At 42.4% G+C, this 22,359-nt stretch overlaps 1 protein-coding gene, 1 long non-coding RNA gene and 1 pseudogene across 2 annotated transcripts; 1 reads left to right on the forward strand and 2 right to left on the reverse strand.

The window, feature by feature from the left end:
- Nucleotides 1–1,224: 1,224 nt before the first annotated feature.
- Nucleotides 1,225–1,452, reverse strand: LOC113904723 (annotated as a pseudogene).
- A 3,671-nt stretch (nt 1,453–5,123) lies between these two features.
- On the reverse strand, nt 5,124–5,986 carry LOC113905486 (nuclear transport factor 2). Its single transcript, XM_027562859.1, has one exon. The coding sequence runs from the start codon at nt 5,900–5,902 to the stop codon at nt 5,519–5,521; it is 384 nt and encodes a 127-aa protein (XP_027418660.1). The 5' UTR covers nt 5,903–5,986; the 3' UTR covers nt 5,124–5,518.
- Nucleotides 5,987–6,866: 880 nt separating this feature from the next.
- Nucleotides 6,867–22,236, forward strand: LOC113905487. Its single transcript, XR_003514677.1, has 3 exons — nt 6,867–7,030; nt 15,975–16,145; nt 19,690–22,236. It is a non-coding gene; the product is annotated as an uncharacterized LOC113905487 (long non-coding RNA).
- The last annotated feature ends 123 nt before the right edge of the window (nt 22,237–22,359 follow it).

The raw sequence follows: 22,359 nt of genomic DNA on the forward strand, positions 1-22,359 counted from the left end.
CAAAACCTTGTGCATTCCAGGGCAAAGGAGCAGTGACCCCACAAGAGACTGAGTGAGACCTGCCTGTGAGTGTTAGAGGATCTATGGAGGCATGGGTCAGCAGTGCCTGCTGCAGGGATGGGGCACTGGCAACAGCAGTCCTGGGAAGCACATGTTGGCATAAGTCCTTCTAGAGATCACCTTTAGCCCTACTATAGAGCCTGTAGACTCCAGGACTGGGCAAGCCTCAGGCCAAAAAACTAACAGGGAGGAAGCACAGCCCCACCCAATATCAGCAGAAAATTGAATTAAAGATTTACTGAGCATGGGCCTTGCCCATCAGAGCAAGACCCAGTTTCCCCCCCAGCTAGTCCCTCCTATCGGGAAGCCTGCACAAGCCTCTTATCCTCATCAACCAGAGGGTAGACAGAAGAAGCAAGAACTACAATTCCACAGCCTCCAGAAAGAAAACCACAATCACAGAGAGCTAATCAAAATGAACACATGGATTACAGCCTTGTGTAACTCAATGAAGCTATGAGCCATACCACTCAGAGCCACCCAAGACAGATGGTTTGTGGTGGAGAGTTCTGACCAAACGTGGTCCGCTGGAAAAGGGAATGGCAAACCACTTTGGTATTCTTGCCTTGAGAACCCCATGAACAGTACGAAAATGCAAAAAGATTTGACACCAGAAGATGAGCCCCCACCCCACTCCAGGTCAATAGGTTTCCAATATGTTACTGGGGAAGAGTGGAGAAATAGCTCCAGAAAGAATAAAAGAGGCTGGGCCAAAGTGGACACGATATTCAGTTGTAGATATGTCTGGTGGTGACAGTAAAGTCCGATGCTGTAAAGAATAATATTGCATAGGAACCTAGAATGTTAGGTCATGGTAAATTGGACGTGGTCAAGCGGAAGATGCAAGAGTAAACTCTGACATTTTAAGAATCAGTGAACTGAAATGGATGGGAATGGGCAAATTTCATTCAGATTGCAACCACAATCTCAAATATCCCATTATTCAGAACACTGAGTTCCTGCTGAGATTACAAAACCAGAAATCTCAAAGCAAAGAGTGATGGCTCATCATCTTTTACAATTGAGAAAAAAAATATTAAGGAGGAAAGGAAACTCCTCCCTCTTAAATGCATCAAATCAATGCTATCTTCAATTTTAATTGACATGATCCAGAGTACTCAATTTCCTGATTTGAGGAGTCCACCTTCAAGGTGACTTTCAAGGTCAAGAAGAGCTTTCAGGCTTCTCTTTGCCATGGCCCATGAACTCTCCAGTCCTTCAACAGGAATCTCCTTCTCCTTTATGCTTTCTGAACACATTGCTGGTAGAGCTTGAAGAGGTCAGGGCACAGGTCTCCGGAGCCATCCCCCTTGAGGAGCTTCTCAGCAAAGCTGAAACTGAAGCACTGTACTTGGGCTTCACGTCAGTGCAAGCGTCCCCTACGCTGTTCATGGCATCAGCTGTTTCTTGTGTTTTTTACCTAAATTTGAAATTTTAATACACTCATGATACTAACCTTTGTTGGTTACACATGTTGTGAATCTCTTCTCCCAATTTTTAGCTTGTGTTTTAAGGTGTCACTGGATGAACAAACATTTTACATTTTAATATATCCCTATTTATCAGCCTTTTATTAAATAGTCATTGCTTGGTCTGATTCAGAAAATTTTTCTTACCTATATTTACCATTAAGAATTTAAAGCTTGTTTTTCATAGGTAAGCCCTTTCTGGATGCTTATGTGTACAAGTATGAGTTAGGTTCCAATTGTATCTTTAACATATGAGAACCATTCTGGGCAGTCCCTTTTGTTGAACACCTCTCTCTTCCCCAATGATGTAACGTGCCACCTCTGTCATACAACAGATTTCTACACATGTGGCCTGTGTCAGGACTCTTATTCACTTTTATTAGTCTATTTATCTATATCTGCTGGTGCCACACAATCTTAACTATTTATTTAGTTCTTAAATCTGGGAGGGCAAGCCTGCTTGCTCTTCTATCTTAAAAGTGTCCAGGCTATAACTCACTCCTACTCTTCCATATACATATTGAAATTATCTCAACAATTTTCAAAAATTCTCCCTTGGATGTTTGAATTCATAAAATGTTGAATCACAGTTCATTTTGAGGAAACACATATGTGAATAAAAATGAAAGGAAAAATTAATTAATTAATTCACAAGTCATGATATCTGGGCTTCCCAGATGGCTCAGTGGTAAAGAATCTGCCTGCCAACACAGGAGACTTGGGTTTGACCTCTGGCTCAGGAAGATCCCCCAGAGGAGGTAATGGCAATCCATTCCAATATTCTTGCCTAGAAAATCTCATGGACAGAGGGGCCTTGTGGGCCACAGTCCATGGCGTCACAAAGAGTCAGATACAACTTAGGGGACACACGTCACAATATCCAGCAAAAGAACAACAAAGAAACCACAGGAAGAAAATAATAATGATAAAGGTAGAAACGAATGAGAGGCTTGGAAAAAAAACAGCTCTAACGAATAAATTAAATTTTTAGTTTTCTGAAAAAAGGATGAAAGAAAACATACTACTAGCTAATGTAATCAAGAATAAAAGGGACAAATCACAGATACACAAAGTAAGAAAGAAAGGACAGTGGAGATATAATTGAAACAGGAGAAATTTTTAAAATCAAAAGAAGGAGTTCCCTAGTGTGCTAGTGCTTAGGATTCAATGCTGTCACTGCCATGACCCAAGTTCAATCCCTGGTCAGGGAATTGAGATCTCACAAGCTGTGTTGAGTGCCAAAAAATAAATAAAGAAAATCAATAAAAATCAAAAGAAACTACTTTGCAAACTTTAATGCAAAAACATTTGCATGTTTAGATACAATTGACTGTTTCCTAAGGAAATACAATTTACCAAACAAGCCAATTAATGATAGAAAACTTAAGCAGATGAATTTCCATAGAAGAAACAGAGAACATTACCAACGAATTTCCCCGCCACCACACACACATACACAAATCAGCTCCAGAAAGTTTCATAGAAGTTAGCCAAATCTGTAAAGATAGAGACCTCTGATGCACAATAAATTGTTTGCAATGCTTTTAAAATGAAAAACTTCCCATTTCTTTCTTCTATAGCAAGTATTACATTGATATTTAAACTCAGTTTTGTAGAAAACAGCATGAAAAACAGAACTATAGACTGAATTACTTGTGAATATTAAAGCAAACTATTTGAATAAAATGGGTTTCCCAGGTGGCTCAGTGGTAAAGAATCTGCCTGCCAACTCAAGAGACACAGGAGACAAGGGTTCAATTCCTGGGTTGGGAAGATCCCCTGGAGGAAGAAATGGCAAACCACTCCAGTATTCTTGCCTGGAAAATAGAAATATTACACTCAAAAATATTAGGAAACAATCCAACATCACGTCACCATATACCATGAACAGGAAGGATTAGGGAAACCATTAATATATTACATCAGATTAACAGATTTAGGAAGATAATCATATGTTATTTCCATAGATGCTGAAAAAGCTCCTGATCAAAACTCTCCACACAGTGAAATTTATGAGTGATTTCTTAATATGATAAAATATATACACTTTGTTCCTAAAGCCAGAATCTAACAACACAGAAATACTAAGGGTATTTCCGTAAGATCAGCAATAAACCAAAGAGGCCCTCAACATTGTACTGGTGGCACTAGGAGAAAAGTAAGAGAAATCAGGAAGAGGCCTAAGAATGGGGGAGAAAGGGAGTCAATCCATCCCTTGCAGGTAGTATGATTATGTATCTGGAAAGCCCCCAAAGTATTTTGCATTTGTCTTCATTGTTATTATTTCTGGTGTTGCTCATTTCTTACTATAAATCCAGGTTTTTTTCTGGTATCATATATATTCTGCCTGAAAAACTTCCTTTAATGTTTCTTAGAGCACAAGACAATTGGGAATTCATTCTCTTGGCTTTTGTTTGTCCAAAAGCATCTGTGTTTCTGCCTAAATTTTTGAAAGATATCTTCACTGGAATAGCTTTTTCTGTTGACCATATTTTTTCTTTCAGCTCTTTAAAGATGCAATTCTTGTCTTTGTTCCTCTGAATGTAATGTATCTTTTTCTCTGACTGCCTTCAACATTTTCACTTTACCTTTGGTTTCCAGAAATTTTAATATAATGCATCAAGATTAAAAAAAGAAAATCCTGTTGAGAGTCTCTGTGTTCTTGGATCTATGATTTCATCACTTTCATTATTTTTGGAACATTTTCAGCCTACCTCTTTGAATACTTCTGCTCTGTTATCTCTCCTTCTGGGATTTCAGCTACATGGGTGTTAGACTGTTCAATATGGTATTGCAACTCTTTAGAGCTCTGTTGTTTGTTTTCACTTCTTTTTCTCTTTGTGTTTCAGTCTAGGTAATTTTTATTGACCTCTCATCAATATCTGTAATCATTTCTTTGGATATCTTGAGTCTACTGATGAGCCCAGAGCTCTTCATCTCTCTCTCTCTCTCTCTCTCTCTTTTTTTTTTTTTAATAATTTTAGTATTTCCATTTGACTCTTTCTTGGTATTTCCAATTTTCTGTTAATTTTAACACTAGGTCCTCAGTACAGCCATCTGCCTGTCTTTGAGATATGTGCTTCCTTGTTCCTGCATTCTTCTGTGTTTCTTATTATCTACTACCTCCCTCTGGGTCTCATGGGTTGGCTGCACAGATCCTGCCAGGCAACCCTCTCCATCCTGCCACTCCCCCAGGCTCCAGTCGTAGCTCCTCCCCTTGCCCTTTCAAGCCTATAAGGGGCAAGACCTCCCTCATCTGGCTACAAAGGAGACACTCAAATATTTATTGGATCAATTAATTAAAGTATCTGGAACATAAGGTGTTGAGAGAACGCAGGTTGATAAGCATGGAATTAGGAATTCAATCATAACTCATTGGTAAAAGACCTTGACTTCCTCTGAGCGCCCAGAAAGCAGGCTGAACTGCCAACTAGAAATAACCAAATGGATCTGAATCCAAAGTCAAGTGTAGGAGGTGAGTACTGTGCAGAAGACTGTATCAGCTGCTGGGTGCTGAGCCCCCATGCCTGTGGGCAAGGTCCGTCTGTTCTGCCATCCAGGTGGCCTCCTTTTTTTTTTTTTTTTTTTTTAAACTGTTAAGAAAATTTTCGTGGTTTTATTGTATCATGAGGCATTGAAACATCTGAACAAATCAATATCTGGGCGGTGAGGCAGCTGCTTTCTCCTTCACTTCTTTGGGTTACTAGAGCAACTTGTCAGTAGATTAAAAAAAAAAAAAAAGACAACCTTTTGCATTACTTAAGTCTTTCCAAGGCATGCGCTGGTACAACACAAACTTCTCCTGTCAGATGCAACTAGTCTAGCATCCAAACATCATGCACAACACCTCGGTAGCAGCAGCGCACTGCGCCCACGCCCACCGCGGCCCTGCTCCTTTGTGAATGATATTTGGAGCATCTGGAGGAGTGTGAATAGTATCGGGAAGAGGAGGGAGGAGGAAACAGCATGAGTGCCTGGCTGGGAGGAGGTCAGCCAAAGTTGTGCAGGGCAAGCCTGAACATGTCATTGGTGCAAACCCAAGCATCATTGATGTTCTTTAATAGGAACATCTGGTGGAACCCCATGATGGGGTCTTCATCGGCCTTGAGCTGGCCCACAACCATGCTGATGATGCAGCTGTCTGGTGTGGGCTGATGGTCCTGCGCCGTGATGCTGTGCTGGATTTTCTGGAATGGAAGGCTAGACAATTTCTCCACAATGGCAGCTTTCCCCTGGAATTGCTGTCCTTCCCACGTAAGGCATGACGCATCAATATAAATTGCGCCTAGTTGAGTTCTGTCATTATCAAATAACTGGTAGTAATGTTGAATGAAGCTGGATCCAATCTGCTCCCAAATTGGCTTGTCTCCCATTCTGGAGCGTCACCCGGCCTCGTTGAGACCCGAGGGGCTGGCACGATGGCGGCAACAGCGGCGGCAACCCAGCGCGGTCTCCAGGTGGCCTCCTAACTTTAGCAAAAGAAGAAGAAAACCCTCTTTGACAGTTCACCCTAAGAGCCTGGGATTTCTCTTTGCTGCTGGCTTTATACCGGGCACTAAAGGTAGACAGTGATCCCTACTCTGATTCGCATTCTACAGGTGATCCTGAGGAAGCACCCACCCTTTCTGGACCTGTTTCTACATCTATAGAACAGATGAGGTTAGAGCTATAAGGGAAATAACGCAGATCAAGGGCCTACAGGACTATGAGTTGTTCTTTGTATTAATACTTTTAAAAGAGCCAACATTTTTGAGTGTCTACTAAGAAACAGGCGATCTATGTGCATTGTTCCATTCAGTTCTCAAAGCAACCCAATGAGGTAGGTGCTACTGGTATCACTAATTTACACACATAAAAACTGGCATCTCACATTATTCTCACAACTCTCCAATGTAAATGCTGGTCCCATCACAGCTCTGAGAGGCGCCGTGATCTCTCTAAAGTCTCTCAGGTCACAGAAGACAGGAGCTGGGCTCGGTTTGGGTCCTCCTGACTCCAGAGCCTTCTTTCCCCTTCTTCACACTCTCCATTCCATGCTTATGACTGGTTTCCTTTCTTGAACAGTCCATAAAAATCTTCAAAGCTCAGTAATCCTGTGTCCCCAGTATGAGAGACAGACCGAGAGGATAGAACTGTTTTGATTAAAAAACTGAAATAAGGGCGGAGACCTGCACATCCAGCGGAGCGGCCAAAGAGGGGTGCACTACACCGCTACCCCAGGGCGGGCGGCTGGCTGGCCGGTCGGCTCCGCACCCACCCGCACCCGCGGGCGGCGGTCGCGCAGGCTCAGCGGCGGAACTGCGCCTGCGCGGTGAGCGCGGACGCCCTCGCCTTCCAACGCCGGGTGACATCTGCCGGCGCTTCTCTGGCTTCGGCCAGAGTGGAGGTGAACTTTTTCCTCAACCATGTGGACAGCAGAAAGCGGCGAAGCGCAAGACGGACAGTGGGAAGAAGTATATCAATACTTCCTCCTCCACGACTAGAAGACGTTGTCCAGGAGGGTGAGCCCGGCGCTAAAGAACCTTAACAATCTGGATGCTGGAACCCCAAGGGGCATCAGGGTCGAGTTCCAACGGCATATCGAGGAGTGAGGGGCCCGCGCACACCCGCCTCCCCCCTGCCCCTGACTATCCCCCAACCCCTGCCCCCGATTGTCCCTTCCACCCTTGACTTTCCCCCCTCCCCAGCCCCACCGCTGACTCTGACCCCATCTCCTGCCCCCAACCCAATGCCTAACCTTGCCCTCGCCCCGCTAGCCCCAAACCCTGACCGCGAACGCCTGACCCTCGACTCTTCCTTCCACCCTAAACTGTCCCTCCACCTCTCCTCCCTTTCTCTTTACGTGCTTTCTCCTTTTCTGTTTTTTGTTTTAACTTCAGAAGTACCCGAGAGTCCAAATAGAATCTGGACAGCTCCCAAATCTTCTGTGTTGTTTCTGCCTTTCATTGTCTAGTTGTAATTACTAACAATCTTGTTCGAAGACTTGTTAGAACCTTCAGAATTTGACCATTTAATTTGGGCCTTAGGAGCATCGTTTCTTTAAGGAGAAGATGATTCTGCTCTCTAACCCCTGGCCCTATTCCCACTTCTGCTGCCCCACCTCTTGCCCCCAGTCCCTATCCCCGCCCCTCTCCCAGGCCAGCGGCCTGATTGAGGGCCAGGGGCTGAGTGCTGTGCTCCTGTCCAGCCCTTGGTGCTACTGGGTCCACCAGCAGGTTGTAGCCACCACGTGGAATCCTGTGGTCCGTCCACCCTTTTCCAGTATCTGTGGTCCACTTGCCTCTCACATCCCACCTTCACTTCAAGCTGTTTGAGAAAGCAGCCCGTCAGAGCTCCTTCCTCAGCCCGTCTGTCCAACCAGCCTGTATTCCTAAAACTTCTGGATTATAACATATTCTTCAGTGGAATCACCTTCTCCTTGAAGAAATGAGGCCAAGGCCCAAATTAAATGGTCAAATTCTCAAGGTTCTAACAAGTCTTCGAACAGGATTGTTAGTAATTAACAACTAGACAATAAAAGGCAGAAACAATACAGAAGATTTGGGAGCTGTCCAGATTCTATTTGGACTCTTGTGCTTTTTAAGACTCTCGGATACTTCTGAAATTAAAACAAAACAAAACAAAACAGAAAAGGAGAAAGCAAGTAAAGAGAAAGCGAGAAGAGTTTGGGATGGAAGGAAGAGAGCCAACCAGTACCAGCCCTGGGGAGGCGCTCCCTCTGGTGGCGATTCTTTGGAGTTGCAAGCAGGGTGGACTTCTTTGTAGTGCAGGGCTGGCGAGGGCTGGAGAGGAGCCTGAGTAATAGGCAGAGCTGTTGAGGGGAACTTGCTCACAGAGATGGCTAAGTGGTCTATTTCTGCTAGGTTTGGCTGCAGAGTAGCTAAATCTGTCCCTTTTCCAGCTTTGTCAGCATGGAGAATTCTAAGCCTTCCTAGGGCTGTGTCCCCTGTGGAGCCCCTCCTGTATGTCTGGTGCTTTGAAGTATGGACCTAGGAGGAGGAATTACTTGCTTTACAGAGGAAGAAACAAACTCAGAGGGGTTAAACAGATTTCTCCAGATCATCACAATAATATAACCTTTTTGTTTACTTGTTTTTGTTTGTTTTTATTGAAATATTGTTGATTTACAATATTGTGTTAGTTTCAGGTATACAGTGCAAACTAATTCAGTTATACACATGTATATATACTGTTTTCCAGATTCTTTTCCATTATAGGTTATCACAAAATATTGAATATAGCTCCCTGTGCTGTACAGTAAGACTTTGTTGTTTATCTGTTTTATTTATAGTAGTGTGTATATGTCACTCCCAAGCTCCTAATTTATCCCTGCCCCTGTTTTCCCCTTTGGTAACCATAAATTTGTTTTCTATATCAGTCTATTTCTGTTTTGCAAAGAAGTTCATTTGTATCTTTTTTAAGATTCCACATATAAGTGATATCATATGATACTTGTCCTTCTCTGTCTAACTTACTTCACTTAGTATGATCATTTCTATCTCTGTCTAACTTACTTCACTTAGTATGATCATTTCTGTCTCTGTCTAACTTACTTCACTTAGTATGATCATTTCTGTCTCTGTCTAACTTACTTCACTTAGTATGATCATTTCTGTCTCTGTCTAACTTACTTCACTTGGTATGATCATTTCTGTCTCTGTCTAACTTACTTCACTTAGTATGATCATTTCTGTCTCTGTCTAACTTACTTCACTTAGTATGATCATTTCTATCTGTCTAACTTACTTCACTTAGTATGATCATTTCTATCTCTGTCTAACTTACTTCACTTAGTATGATCATTTCTGTCTCTGTCTAACTTACTTCACTTAGTATGATCATTTCTGTCTCTGTCTAACTTACTTCACTTAGTATGATCATTTCTATCTCTGTCTGACTTACTTCACTTAGTATGATCATTTCTGTCTCTGTCTAACTTACTTCACTTAGTATGATCATTTCTGTCTCTGTCTAACTTACTTCACTTAGTATGATCATTTCTATCTCTGTCTAACTTACTTCACTTAGGATGATCATTTCTATCTCTGTCTAACTTACTTCACTTAGTATGATCATTTCTATCTGTCTAACTTACTCCACTTAGTATGATCATTTCTGTCTCTGTCTAACTTACTTCACTTAGTATGATCATTTCTGTCTCTGTCTAACTTACTTCACTTAGTATGATCATTTCTGTCTCTGTCTAACTTACTTCACTTAGTATGATCATTTCTGTCTCTGTCTAACTTACTTCACTTAGTATGATCATTTCTGTCTCTGTCTGACTTACTTCACTTAGTATGATCATTTCTATCTCTGTCTAACTTACTTCACTTAGGATGATCATTTCTGGGTCCATCCATGTTGCTGCAAATGGCATTATTTCACTCTTTTTATGGCTAATATTCTATTGTGTGTGTGTGTGTATATATATATATATACCACCACTTCTTTATCCATTCATCTGCTAATGTACGCTTAGATTATTTCCATTCTTGGCTGTTGTGAATAGTACTGCTATGAATACTGGGATCCATGCATCTTTTCAAATTAGAGTTTTCATCTTTTTAGAATACACACCCAGAAGTGGGATTCCTGGATCATATAATAACTCTATTTTTTGGTTTTTAAGGAATCTCAATACTGTCCTCCATGGTGGCTACACCATTTTACATTCTAACAGTATGGGCAGGTTCTCTTTTCTCCACACCATCTCCAGCATTTATTATTTGCAGACGTTCTGATGATGGCCATTCTGACTGGTGTGAGGTGATACCTCATTGTTTTGATTTACAGTTCTCTAATAATTAGAGATATTCAGAATCTTTTTGGAAAAGGAAATGGCAACCCACTCCAGTGTTCTTTCTGGGAGAATCCCAGGGACGGCAGAGCCTGGTGGGCTGTCGTCTATGGGGTTGTGCAGAGTTGGACACGACTGAAGCGACTTAGCAGTAGCAGCATTTTTTTGTGTGTCTCTTGGTCATCTGGATGTCTTCTTTGGAGAAAAGTCTATTTAGGTCCTCTGCCCATGTTTTGATTGGGTTGTTTGTGTTTTTGATATTGAGCTGTATGAACTATTTGTATATTTTGGAAATTAAGCTCTTATCAATCACCTCATTTGCAAATATTGCCCCCCCTATTCTGTAGGTTGTCTTTTCATTTTGTTATAGTTTCCTTTGCTGTGCAAAGGCTTATAAGCTTGATTAGGTCCCATTAGTTTATTTTTGCTTTTATTTCTGTTGCCTTGGGAGACCTAAGAAAACATTGCTATAGTTTACATTGGAGAATGTTTTTCCTATGTTCTTTTCTAGGAGTTTTATGGTGTCTTGTCTTATATTTAAGTCTTTAAGCCATTTTGAGCTTATTTTTGTGTATGATATGAGGGAGTGTTCTAACTTCATTGATTAACACACAGCTGTCCATCTTTCCCACCACCACTTGCTGAAGAGATTGCCTTTTCACCCTTGTATATTCTTGGCACCTTTATCAAAGAGTAATTGACCATATGTGTGTGGGTTTCTTTCTGGGTTCTCTAATCTGTTCCATTGATCCATGTCTGCTTTTGTGCCAATACCATGCTGTTTCGATTACTGTGGCTTTGTAGTGTTGTCTGAAGTTAAGACCACCATTTGGAATCCACCTATGTCCTGGCCATCTTCTTCTTTCATTCACATTCTGTCCCTGGGTGATGTTGCTCATGACATGGTTTTAATGCCCATCTGTGTGTGATGACTTCCAAGTTTATAAATACACGCTTTACCTGTCCTCCAGACTGTCAACTTAATATCTGTTCTTGGATATTTCAAAAGCATCTCATGACTAACATGTTCAAGGATGGACTCTTGGTTCTCTTTTTCACTCTCACTTCCAATATTCCTTAACCTCTTCCAGTCTTCTCCTTCACAGAAAATGTCACCATCATCCACCCAGTAGTTTGAGGCCAGGAGATAGTCTAAATCCTCCCTTACTACCATTCCCCTTACCCTCAACCAATCAGTAACATCTGTCGTTTCTAGATCCAAAATACATCTTGAATGCCTCCACGTCCGCCCATCTCCCTTCTCCTTCACCTGCAGGGACTACCACAACGGCCTCTGTACTCAGGGTCCTACTTCTCTTACTGACTTATTCACCCAACAGATAGTTGTCAAATGAGCACGTTCTATTTGTCAGGCACTGCTCTGGATACTGGGAACATAGCAGGAGCAAGACTTATCCACTGGCTTCTTGTCGTCTGTTCTTCAGTGTTATCACTGTGTTATAACTGTTTTTTTTTTTCTTTTAATTATGCAGCTTGCTTGCTTAACAGTTACACAATGACTTCCAAACTCTTCACCTTGGCCCACAAGCGCAGGCGTGATCTGGCCCCTCTGGCAGTTCCTCCTGCCGACCTTCTCCTCTTCTCCACTCATGTTCACGTGCTTTAGCCACACTGCCCTCCTTTCATCCTTCCAGTTCCTTATCCATGTCACACTCCCTCCCACCTCAGGGCCTTTGCTCAAGCTGTCCTCTCTGCCTGGAGTGTTCTTGCCCCAACGTTATGATTGCTATTTCCTTCTTCTTCAGGTCTTGATGTAAATGACACCTTTGAACACCCTGTTATTCCCTCTTCTTCCATCCTGGACATTTCTTCCAAAGCCTTTATCTCACGGGGTGGTATTAAAATCAATCATTTTTACTTTTATCTACTATATAGACTGTAAACCCCTATAGGGCAAGAATCACAATTATATAATTCACCAGTCTATATCCAGCAGCTAGAAGGTACATTTATTAAATTAAAAAACGTAGGACTGAGGCTTTCTCCTTCTCACTTTCACGTGCCTCAGAGCTGAAGGAAGCACCTCCTCCTCTGTGGCATTTTCCCCTTCAGGCTAAACACCCCACACAGTAGCCTGCGCTATGCAGCACTGCCTAAACTATGTTCAGTGAAGCCTTGCTATCGCAGAAAGGTTTATGATGAGTTGCATTTGGAGAGTTACAGTACATAGCATGCTGAGGTCCTGTTATAAAGAGCTTGTTTAGCTCTGTTCAATTCCTCTGTTCCCCACATACCTTGTTTGCCTAAAAATTGCAGTACAACTTAATCAGAAACTTGGCAATTTCTGAGCTCAAGGACAATGGCCAGATTCCATACAGAATCGCTGCAGAGTCTGCCTGGAGTAGAAACTGAACGCCTGGACTTTGGACCCGACAGGCTTCCAGAGCCTGAGATTTCTCTCCATACCCTGGGGATGATGAATGTACTGGGCACCTGTGGCAGGCTGAATAATGATCCCCAAAGATGACCACATCCTACCCCCAGAGACATGAATGCTACCTTACATAGCAGAAGAGGCATGGCATACATGATTAAAGAAGTTTGCTATTGTCCTGGATTAGGTATTATTCGTGGGCCTGATACAATCACAACTGTCCTCAGAAGAAAGATGCAGGTGGGTGAGAATCGTGGGAGAAGGCGGTGTGATGATGGCAGCAGAGGCTGGAGTGATGAACTTTAAACATGAAGGAAAAGGGGACAAGCCAAAGAACACAGAAGCTGAAAAGAGCAAGATAACAGCTTCTCCCCTCAGCGCCTCCAGGAGGAGTCAGCCTTGCTGATACCCTGACTTTAGCCTAATGAGACTGATTTCAGACTTCTGACTTCTAGAAGTATAAAAGAATAGCTTTGTGTTGTTTTAAATTTGTAGTAATTGTGATGGGAAGCTAATATAGCACCTTGAAGAGGTTCAGCAAGTCTTAATTTGGAACTTTTCCTTTTCTCTTGCAATCCCAAATGGCCATGGCAAAACCCTTAGCCTGTAATCTGTGCACCGTGAGCTAGCCTGCTCTTTCCTCTGCCCATAGGGAATTTCTCTCATAAGTAGCCAGCCCAACCTCCCGGGCCCAATTCAATACATCCTCCTCCACACGGTCTGCTATGACCCCACCACACCCACCGGATAGAGCAGAGTCCACAGCATGGACACTGGGGAACCCTGTCCACCTCGCAGCACAGTTGCCCTCATTCATATCTCATTATCCACCAGGCTGTGAACATCAGAGGAGGTTTCATGAATAGATTGAATGAATGGTGTATAAGGTGAAAGCCCAAGGTTCTAGAAGAGGGCTTTGCTCTATGGTTCCACAGTGAAATAAACATGCTCTGTCTATTGTGGGTGGATGCCTTCATCTGTGTCCTCACCTTGGGCCCACCTTGTGAAGCCAGCACATCACTTTGCATCCTGGACAGTTTCCGTTGGACATCCCACAAGCCCCTCAAGCCTACTGGGTTTGCATGATGCAAACTGACACCAGCATGTAACAAACATTGCTCTCCTGTATCCCCTGATGCCATCAGGTCACCAGCACCACCATGTACCCCTCCCCTCCATCCCCAGTCCGGGCCTCTTCCTTCTCTCACTTCCCATATCTAATTATTTACAAAGTCCTGCCATTTCTAGCATATGCTCATCTCTCAAATCCATCTTCCTCTCTCCATCTCCACTGCCCCTTTCTGCAGGCCAGACAACCATCACCTTTTCACTGGACCCTGCTACAGCTTCCTCCATGGTTTTTCTGCTCCAACCAGCCTCTTCTCCACACAGCAGCAGCCAGAAAGAGCTGCTAAAACCCGCATCTGAGCATTTTGCTCTCCTCGCCCAGACAGAGCAGATGACAGATGGATGTTTCAGTCTCCTATGTGTAGCCAATCAGCCGCCTTGCTCCTTGTCCTTCTCCAGTGTTTCCTAGGAGACCACAACTGCTGATGGCAGATGGCCCCCAGCTATGTCCCTGTATACTGAATTATGATACCCAGTTCTGCAAGGAAATCAGCAGCAGCTTCCTCTATGGCCACCATTATGACTCAGAGGGACCCAGCCCTGCAAGGCCAGCAGAGGCCTCCTGAGGCCTTCATAGGCCGGCAAGCATAATAAACTTGTGCCAAGCATTATAACTGGTTCCTGCATCAAATACCATTTTTCTCAGTAAAAGTTTTGAAAAGGATTTTTATAATTCTGAGTTTTGTGAAGAGTTAACTATTCATTTTGTTTTGTAACTTAACTTTATTCTAAGTTAATTAGTTTGGGATGCCTGTGACTAGTTGGCATCATACTGCATTTGTGGACATTTAAACATTTATTAATTTTGATATTGCTGTCTATCTGCTCATGTTTTAGAGTCAATATAATTTTCTTCTTGGAGCTTAACTACTTGTGTAAGATCTTGGAAAGCTTGTGGGCCCCAAGCCATGAGGCCATGAGACTATTAAAATGTCTCTGGGTTTTTGCAGAAGCCTGGCTCCCCCAAGAGCTTAAGGCTGAACTCATACCAGAGCCAGGTGGCTCCTGGCATGCACTGTGCCATGGAGGACCTGGGGATAAGGAAAGAGGGGAGAGGCTTGGGGTAGGGGGAGATCCTGGAAATTCTGAACATGCTTTCCCACCTTCATCTTGCACCTTCCAACTTCCCATGCCCTCTCCTCACATATGGCTGGCTCAGACCTAGCTCTCTAGAAGTTTGGCTCCTCCAGGAACTTAGGCCCTGAGCTAAGAGAAGAGAGATCAGACATCTCTGATCTCTGTTGGCTGTCCCATACCTCAATCTCTTTTCCGATACTCCATTTTTAGGACCCCATGTCCCCAGCATTCCAGCCTCATGGGGCTGTATAATGGAAAGAGTGGAGACTTTGGAATTAGAAAAGCCTGGATTCGCATGCGGGCTCAGCCTTGAATTAGTTTGATAATTTGGGGCAAGTCATTTCCCTTCTCTGAGACCTGATTTCCTCATTTGCAAGATTAATTGGATAATGCTAACTCATGGCTATGGTAAGGATCAAACATGAAGCTGCTGGCACAGTGCTTGGCAGTCTGTAGGCGTGTAGTAAAGAGTAGTATCTTTCATTCCAGCCATTTCTGAACCCATAGTCTCACCAGTCACTGAATTTGGCTCTCATGTCCTGGTTTCCTGCCCTTTTTAGGTGATCCTTGCCACTAGGTTACCTATCAGGATGCCAAGCCTATGTGAGGAAGAAAATGAGAGGTCTGTTTGCCACATAGCTGATAGGTACTGGGCATAGTGGTGGGTGCTTTAAGCAGGTGATACTAGCACCCTTTAAGGACTGTTAGACAGAAATAGTTGGTTTTTTCCAACAGGCTCTGCTCCCTCTTCCTCACCCTCAGTATCCCTGGTGCTCCACCACTCTGCACAGGTGCAGAAGGCAAAATGTGGGTCCTCTTGGTGAAGTTACAAGCCACAGTCCTCCATATTCATCAAGAGAAAATTGATTATAACTAAAACCGGTGCCCCTGACCATTGAGCTCAACCCTACTATTTAAGCCCAGCAGGAAGGCATATCTTTTAAAATAGAAAAAAATATAATCATTTAATTTCAGTGCTCATCATAAAAGATTTCGAGTCAGCAAACCAGCTTAATGGATTGTAGCTAATGCATTTTCCTTACAGAAAGCAGACGGGCTGTGTCCAGCTTCCACCAGAATTACAGTCATCCTGCAAAAGATGGCAGCACAAACTTGACCCACCCTTCTGTTGTCCACCAAAACTTCTTGCAGCTTTCTTCTAATAAGGGGCAATGCCTCCAGAAATCCAAGTCAAAGACTGCTCAACAGGCACGAGGTAAGCTCTCTAAATTGTCTTCCAGTGACCATCACCAGCATCTTCATCTGCATCACCGCTACCATTATTACCACCACCCCATCATTACCATCACCATCATCACCGTCACCACCACCACTGCTTCAGCTACATCACCACCACCATGACCATTACCACTGTCGTCACCATCAGCCAGCTACCATCATCAATACCACCACTGTCACTACCAACCAAACACCATCATCCCTACCACCACCATGACCACCACCATCACCATTATCCAACCATCATCATCAGCATCTACCATGTATCAGGCAGGATATACCACACAACATTGCTATGAGGTTAGCACTGTTATCCCTATTTTCCAGAGAGAAAACTGAAGCTCAGAGAAGATAAATCATTTCTCCAAACTTACCCAGCTGATAAGGGTTAGGATTCAAAATATGGTTACTCTAAAAGCCCAGATTTGTTTGTTTGTTTTACTGTCATATAGTGTCTCTCCTACTTCTCCTTTTATCACCATGAACTGCCTCTCCCTTTGCTTGGCACCTCTCGTAAGCTCCTCCTCTCCAGTTCAGTTCAGTCGCTCATTCGTGTCCGACTCTTTGCAACCCCATGAATCGCAGCACGCCAGGCCTCCCTGTCCATCACCAACTCCCAGAGTTCACCCAGACTCAGGTCCATCGAGTCAGTGATGCCATCCAGCCATCTCATCCTCTGTCGTCCCCTTCTCCTCCTTCCCCCAATCCCTCCCAGCATCAGAGTCTTTTCCAATGAGTCAACTCTTTGCATGAGGTGGCCAAAGTACTGGAGTTTCAGCTTTAGCATCGTTCCTTCCAAAGAAATCCCAGGGCTGATCTCCTTCAGAATGGACTGGTTGGATCTCCTTGCAGTCCAACGGACTCTCAAGAGTCTTCTCCAACACCACAGTTCAAAAGCATCAATTCTTCGATGCTCAGCCTTCTTCACAGTCCAACTCTCACATCCATACATGACCACAGGAAAAACCATAGCCTTGACTAGCCAGACCTTTGTTGGCAAAGTAATGTCTGCTTTTGAATATGCTGTCTAGGTTGGTCATAACTTTCCTTCCAAGGAGTAAGCGTCTTTTAATTTCATGGCTGCAGTCACCATCTGCAGTGATTTTGGAGCCCCAAAAAATAAAGTCTGACACTGTTTCCCCATCTATTTCCCATGAAGTGATGGGACTGGATGCCATAATCTTCGTTTTCTGAATGTTGAGCTGTAAGCCAACTTTTTCACTCTCCACTTTCACTTTCATCAAGAGGCTTTTTAGTTCCTCTTCACTTTCTGCCATAAGGGTGGTGTCATCTGCATATCTGAGGTTATTGATATTTCTCCCGGCATTCTTGATTCCAGCTTGTATTTCTTCCAGTCCAGCGTTTCTCATGATGTACTCTGCATGTAAGTTAAATAAGCAGGGTGACAATATACAGCCTTGACATACTCCTTTTCCTATTTGAAACCAGTCTGTTGTTCCATGTCCAGTTCCAACTGTTGCTTCCTGACCTGCATACAAATTTCTCAAGAGGCAGGTCAGGTGGTCTGGTATTCCCATCTCTTTCAGAATTTTCCACAGTTAACTGTGATCCACACAATCAAAGGCTTTGGCATAGTCAATAAAGCAGAAATAGATGTTTTTCCTGGAACTCTTGCTTTTTCTATAATCCAGCGGATGTTGGCAATTTGATGTCTGGTTCCTCTGCCTTTTCTAAAACCAGCTTAAACATCATGAAGTTCACAGATTACATATTGCTGAAGCCTGGCTTGGAGAATTTTGAGCATTACTTTACTAGCATGTGAGATGAGTGCAATTGTGCGGTAGTTTGAGCATTCTTTGGCATTGCCTTTCTTTGGGATTGGTATGAAAACTGACCTTTTCCAGTTCTGTGGCCACTGCTGAGTTTCCAAATTTGCTGGCATATTGAGTGCAGCACTTTCACAGCATCATCTTTCAGGATTTGAAATAGCTCAACTGGAATTCCATCACCTCCACTAGCTTTGTTTGTAGTGATGCTTTCTAAGGCCCACTTGACTTCACATTCCAGGATGTCTGGCTCTAGGTGGGTGATCACACCATCGTGATTATCTGGGTCATGAAGATCTTTTTGGTACAGTTCTTCTGTGTATTCTTGCCACCTCTTCTTAATATCTTCTGCTTCTGTTAGGTCCATACCATTTCTGTCCTTTATCGAGCCCATCTTTGCATGAAACGTTCCCTTGGTATCTCTAATTTTCTTGAAGAGATCTCTAGTGTTCCCATTCTGTTGTTTTCCTCTATTTCTTTGCATTGATCGCTGAGGAAGGCTTTCTTATCTCTTCTTGCTATTCTTTGGAACTCTGCATTCAGATGCTTATATCTTTCCTTTTCTCCTTTGCTTTTCGCTTCTCTTCTTTTCACAGCTATTTGTAAGGCCTCCCCAGACAGCCATTTTGCTTTTTTGCATTTCTTTTCCATTGCTCCCTAATTTCTGGCATACCCTCAAGATTAAATTCTGTATTTTATCCATGTGTTTTTGGCTATGCTCTGTATTATGCACTTGTAGCTACCTCATAGCAGTGCTTAATACAATCTGTTATTGTTTATGTCCTCTATTCTCCTGTCTCTTTCAGACTTATACTCTTTGAGGATGGAGACTGTCTATTGGTCAGTGTAACCCAGGTGCCCAGGGCTTGGCTCATGGTTAGCTCACAGTTTATTCAAAAGTTTGTAGACTGAATCCATGAATGAATATATCCATATATGGACAGATGAATGAAGAGACACATGGGTTAATGGATGAGTAGGGAGATGATTAAGTGCATTAACAGATGGTTAAGGGTAACTCCCAAGTCAGCGTTTCAGTTTATTCAGTTCTTACATCTCCAGATGCCTATTCCACTTGGCTCTTTTGCTGTCATCTCAACCTATACAAACCTGAGCACTGCCCTAGGTGATTCCTTATCTCTTTTCAGACAATGGTGTTCCTTTCACTGGTCCTCTGTTTATTTCATTCAGTCAGCAGTGTTTTTTGCTCATTTGTTTGGCTATCTGCTGTGTGCCAAACAGAGTTGTAGAGAATGGATACAGAGTCCCTAAGACAGGCAAGTTTCCAGGGGACTCAAAGGAGTTCCCAGTCCACAGTAGGGTGCAAGGTGATGTAACAAACAGTCAGCAAGTAAAAAGTTGGCAAGATAATAACAGAGCATAATGAGTGATACCTTAAGGAAAAAAGAGAATGATGAGATAGAAAGAAAGGACCTCACAGCAGATAAGATGGTTGGGGTGGGGGGGCTTGTTTGATATGTGATATTAAGCAAGACCTGAAGGATGAGAATAAGCCACTGAATATAAGAGCAAAAAGAAGAACATTCCAGGCAGAGAAACCAGCAAATGCAAGGGCTGTAGGACTGCAAAGAGCCTGGTGTGTTTCAGGTTTGAAAAGGGGACCAGTGAGGCTGTGAACAGCAGGTGAATGTATAAAAGGAGGTTGTTAACAGACATGGGCCAGGGCCTGCAGGGCCTGGAAGGCCATGGTTAGGAGTCAAATTTTATTCTAAGGACATTGGCAAGCCATTGAAGAGCCTCAGATTGGAGAATTACATGATCCATCTCGCAGGTGGCAAGGAGCTGCCCTGAAAAGCCCCAGGTGCAGATGATTCACAGGTGAGTTCTCTTGAGTCCTTAGGAAAGGGATAACTCCAGTTCCATTTAAGCTGTTAGAAAGCACAGAAAAGGAAACTATCCAAATGCTTTTAGTAAAGTCATCATAACACTGTTGGCCACTGTGACCAAGAAACCTCAGCAAAAAGAAAACCACCCAAGCTTGTTTATAAGTATTAATACACAAAAATCCTCAAAATTTTAGTAAGTAGAATTCTGAAGCACATGAAAAGAATGACTCACCACCACAAACTGGCATTATACATAAAAGGCAAGAATGGCTTGATTTTAGTAATTAAATTATAGTTAAATATGTTGAAAGATAAAAGTGGAAGAGACATGATTATCTCAGAAGAGACTGTGAAGACACCTGATCAATTCACCATATATTCTCAATTTTCTTTAATTCTTAGTAAAATTGGAGTAGATAGATGAATCAACCTCATTCCTAATGGTGAGATACTGGAAACATTTCCATTGAAGTTGAGAACAGTAATTCTAGGGATGCATTATGAACAACTGGGTAATAGAAAGAGGTGAGAGGTGTAAATAAAAAGGAAGGAGGCAACACTGTCATTTTTGTGAACAATAAGTTCAAGCTCATCTAGAAACTATTAAAACTAATTCAAGAGCTTAGTATGACTCCTGAATAGAGAGCAATACATGCATAAATTCAATTATCTTATTTATAAGTACAGTGAAAGATACAGTTTTTAAATATGTCATTTCAAAGAAGCACATGAAAATATGTTCAGCATCACTAGCTGCTGGGGAAATGCAAATTAAAATGATGAGATACTAGTTCACACTCACTGGAATGGCTAAAATGAAAAAGGCTGATAGCACCAAGTACTGATAGAATTGGATCTCTCATCCATTACTAATGGGAATGTAAAATGGTACAGCCACTCTGGAAACACACGGTGCTTTATAAAACGTTAAACATACACTTAACATACAACTTGTAAATGCACTCCTGAGCACTTATCCTAGAGAACTGAAAACATGTTCGCAGAAAAACTTGTACAGGTATGTTTATATCAGTTCTCTTTGTAATCTCCACAAACTGGAAAAAAAAATGCAAATTTCCTTCTGTAAGATAATGGTTAAACCAAAGGAATAATGTTCAGCAATAAGAAGGAACAAACTAGTGAAATATACAACAACTTTGGTAGATCTTCAGGAAACTCTTCTTAGTGGGGAAAAAAAAAAGCAATCTCAATACTCTCAAACTTCAAAAATTTAGAGATGGATGACAGACTAGTAGCGGCCACATCTCCTCTGGGCATTTTCCACCAGGAAAATCAGGGACGGATGTGACTATGAAGAGGGAGCAAGTAAGAGAGAGATCCTTTGTGGTTAAAGAACAGTCCTGTATCTGGATTGTGGTTGTGTTTATATAAATCTATACATGTGATAAAATGTCATAGACTATGCAAAAGACATACTTAACAAAATGAGTGCTTGCAAAAACTGGTAAAATCCAAGTGAGGTCTGTAGTCTATTTAATTGTATGGTGTTAATGTCCATTTCTTTCTGGTACTGTACTATAGTTATTTGAGATGTTACCATTGGGAGATGATAGGTGATGGGTACAGGGGCCTCTCTGCAGTATTTTTGCACTTTCTTCAAGAAGCCTTCTGCTAACACCTCATTGGATAGAATCAAGTCATGTGACCACTTCTGGCTATAAGGAAGTCAGAAAGACAAGGAAGTACAGTGTTGATGGAAACTGAACTTAAATGGAGCATGGTAAGTCAGGAGGAATGGGAGGTTGCCACAAGCACATCATACACAAAGGATAGATAAAAATATAAAAACAAAAATCTTAATGACAATAAAGGAGAATATCTTTAACATCAGAGTAACTAAGAGTTCTTTTTAAAAATATTTATTTGACTGTGGCAGGTCTTAGTTGTAGCATGCAAGGTCATTGCTTCATGCAGGCCTTGCATTCTGCGTGCAGGCTCAGTATTGCAGCACGTGGTCTCTCTACTTGTGCCACAAGGGCTTAGTGGCCCCACAGCATGTGAGATATTAGTTCTCTGATCAGGGATTGAACCCAAGTCCCCTGCATTGCAAGGCAGGTTCTTAACCTCGGGACAATCAGGGAAGTCCTGCTAAGGGTTCTTAAAGACGCAAAAATTACAACCCACAAAGTTTGATAATCTTTGATTTCATTGATACATTTGATTGTGTTAAAATTTAACCTCTGTATGCCAAACTATACTATAAACAAGATTAAAGGATAAGCCACACACTGAGAGAAGATATTTGCAATGCATACAAGCCACAGTAACTAATATGCAAGATAGATAAAGACCTCAAAATAATTCTTTAAAGTTAACCTAATAGACAAACAGGTAATGTACAGAAACTCCAACAGGCAGTAAGCACATGAAAAGATGCCCAACATCCCTAGTATTTGAATTTCAGTTTAGTTCAGTTCAGTCACTCAGTCGTGTCTGACTCTTTGCAACCCCATGAATTGCAGCATGCCAGGCCTCCCTGTCAATCACCAACTCCTGGAGTTTACCCAAACTCAGGTCCATCGAGTCGGTGATCCCA

Source organism: Bos indicus x Bos taurus, chromosome 15, assembly GCF_003369695.1.
Source record: "Bos indicus x Bos taurus breed Angus x Brahman F1 hybrid chromosome 15, Bos_hybrid_MaternalHap_v2.0, whole genome shotgun sequence".
NCBI classification, from domain to species: Eukaryota; Metazoa; Chordata; class Mammalia; order Artiodactyla; family Bovidae; genus Bos; species Bos indicus x Bos taurus.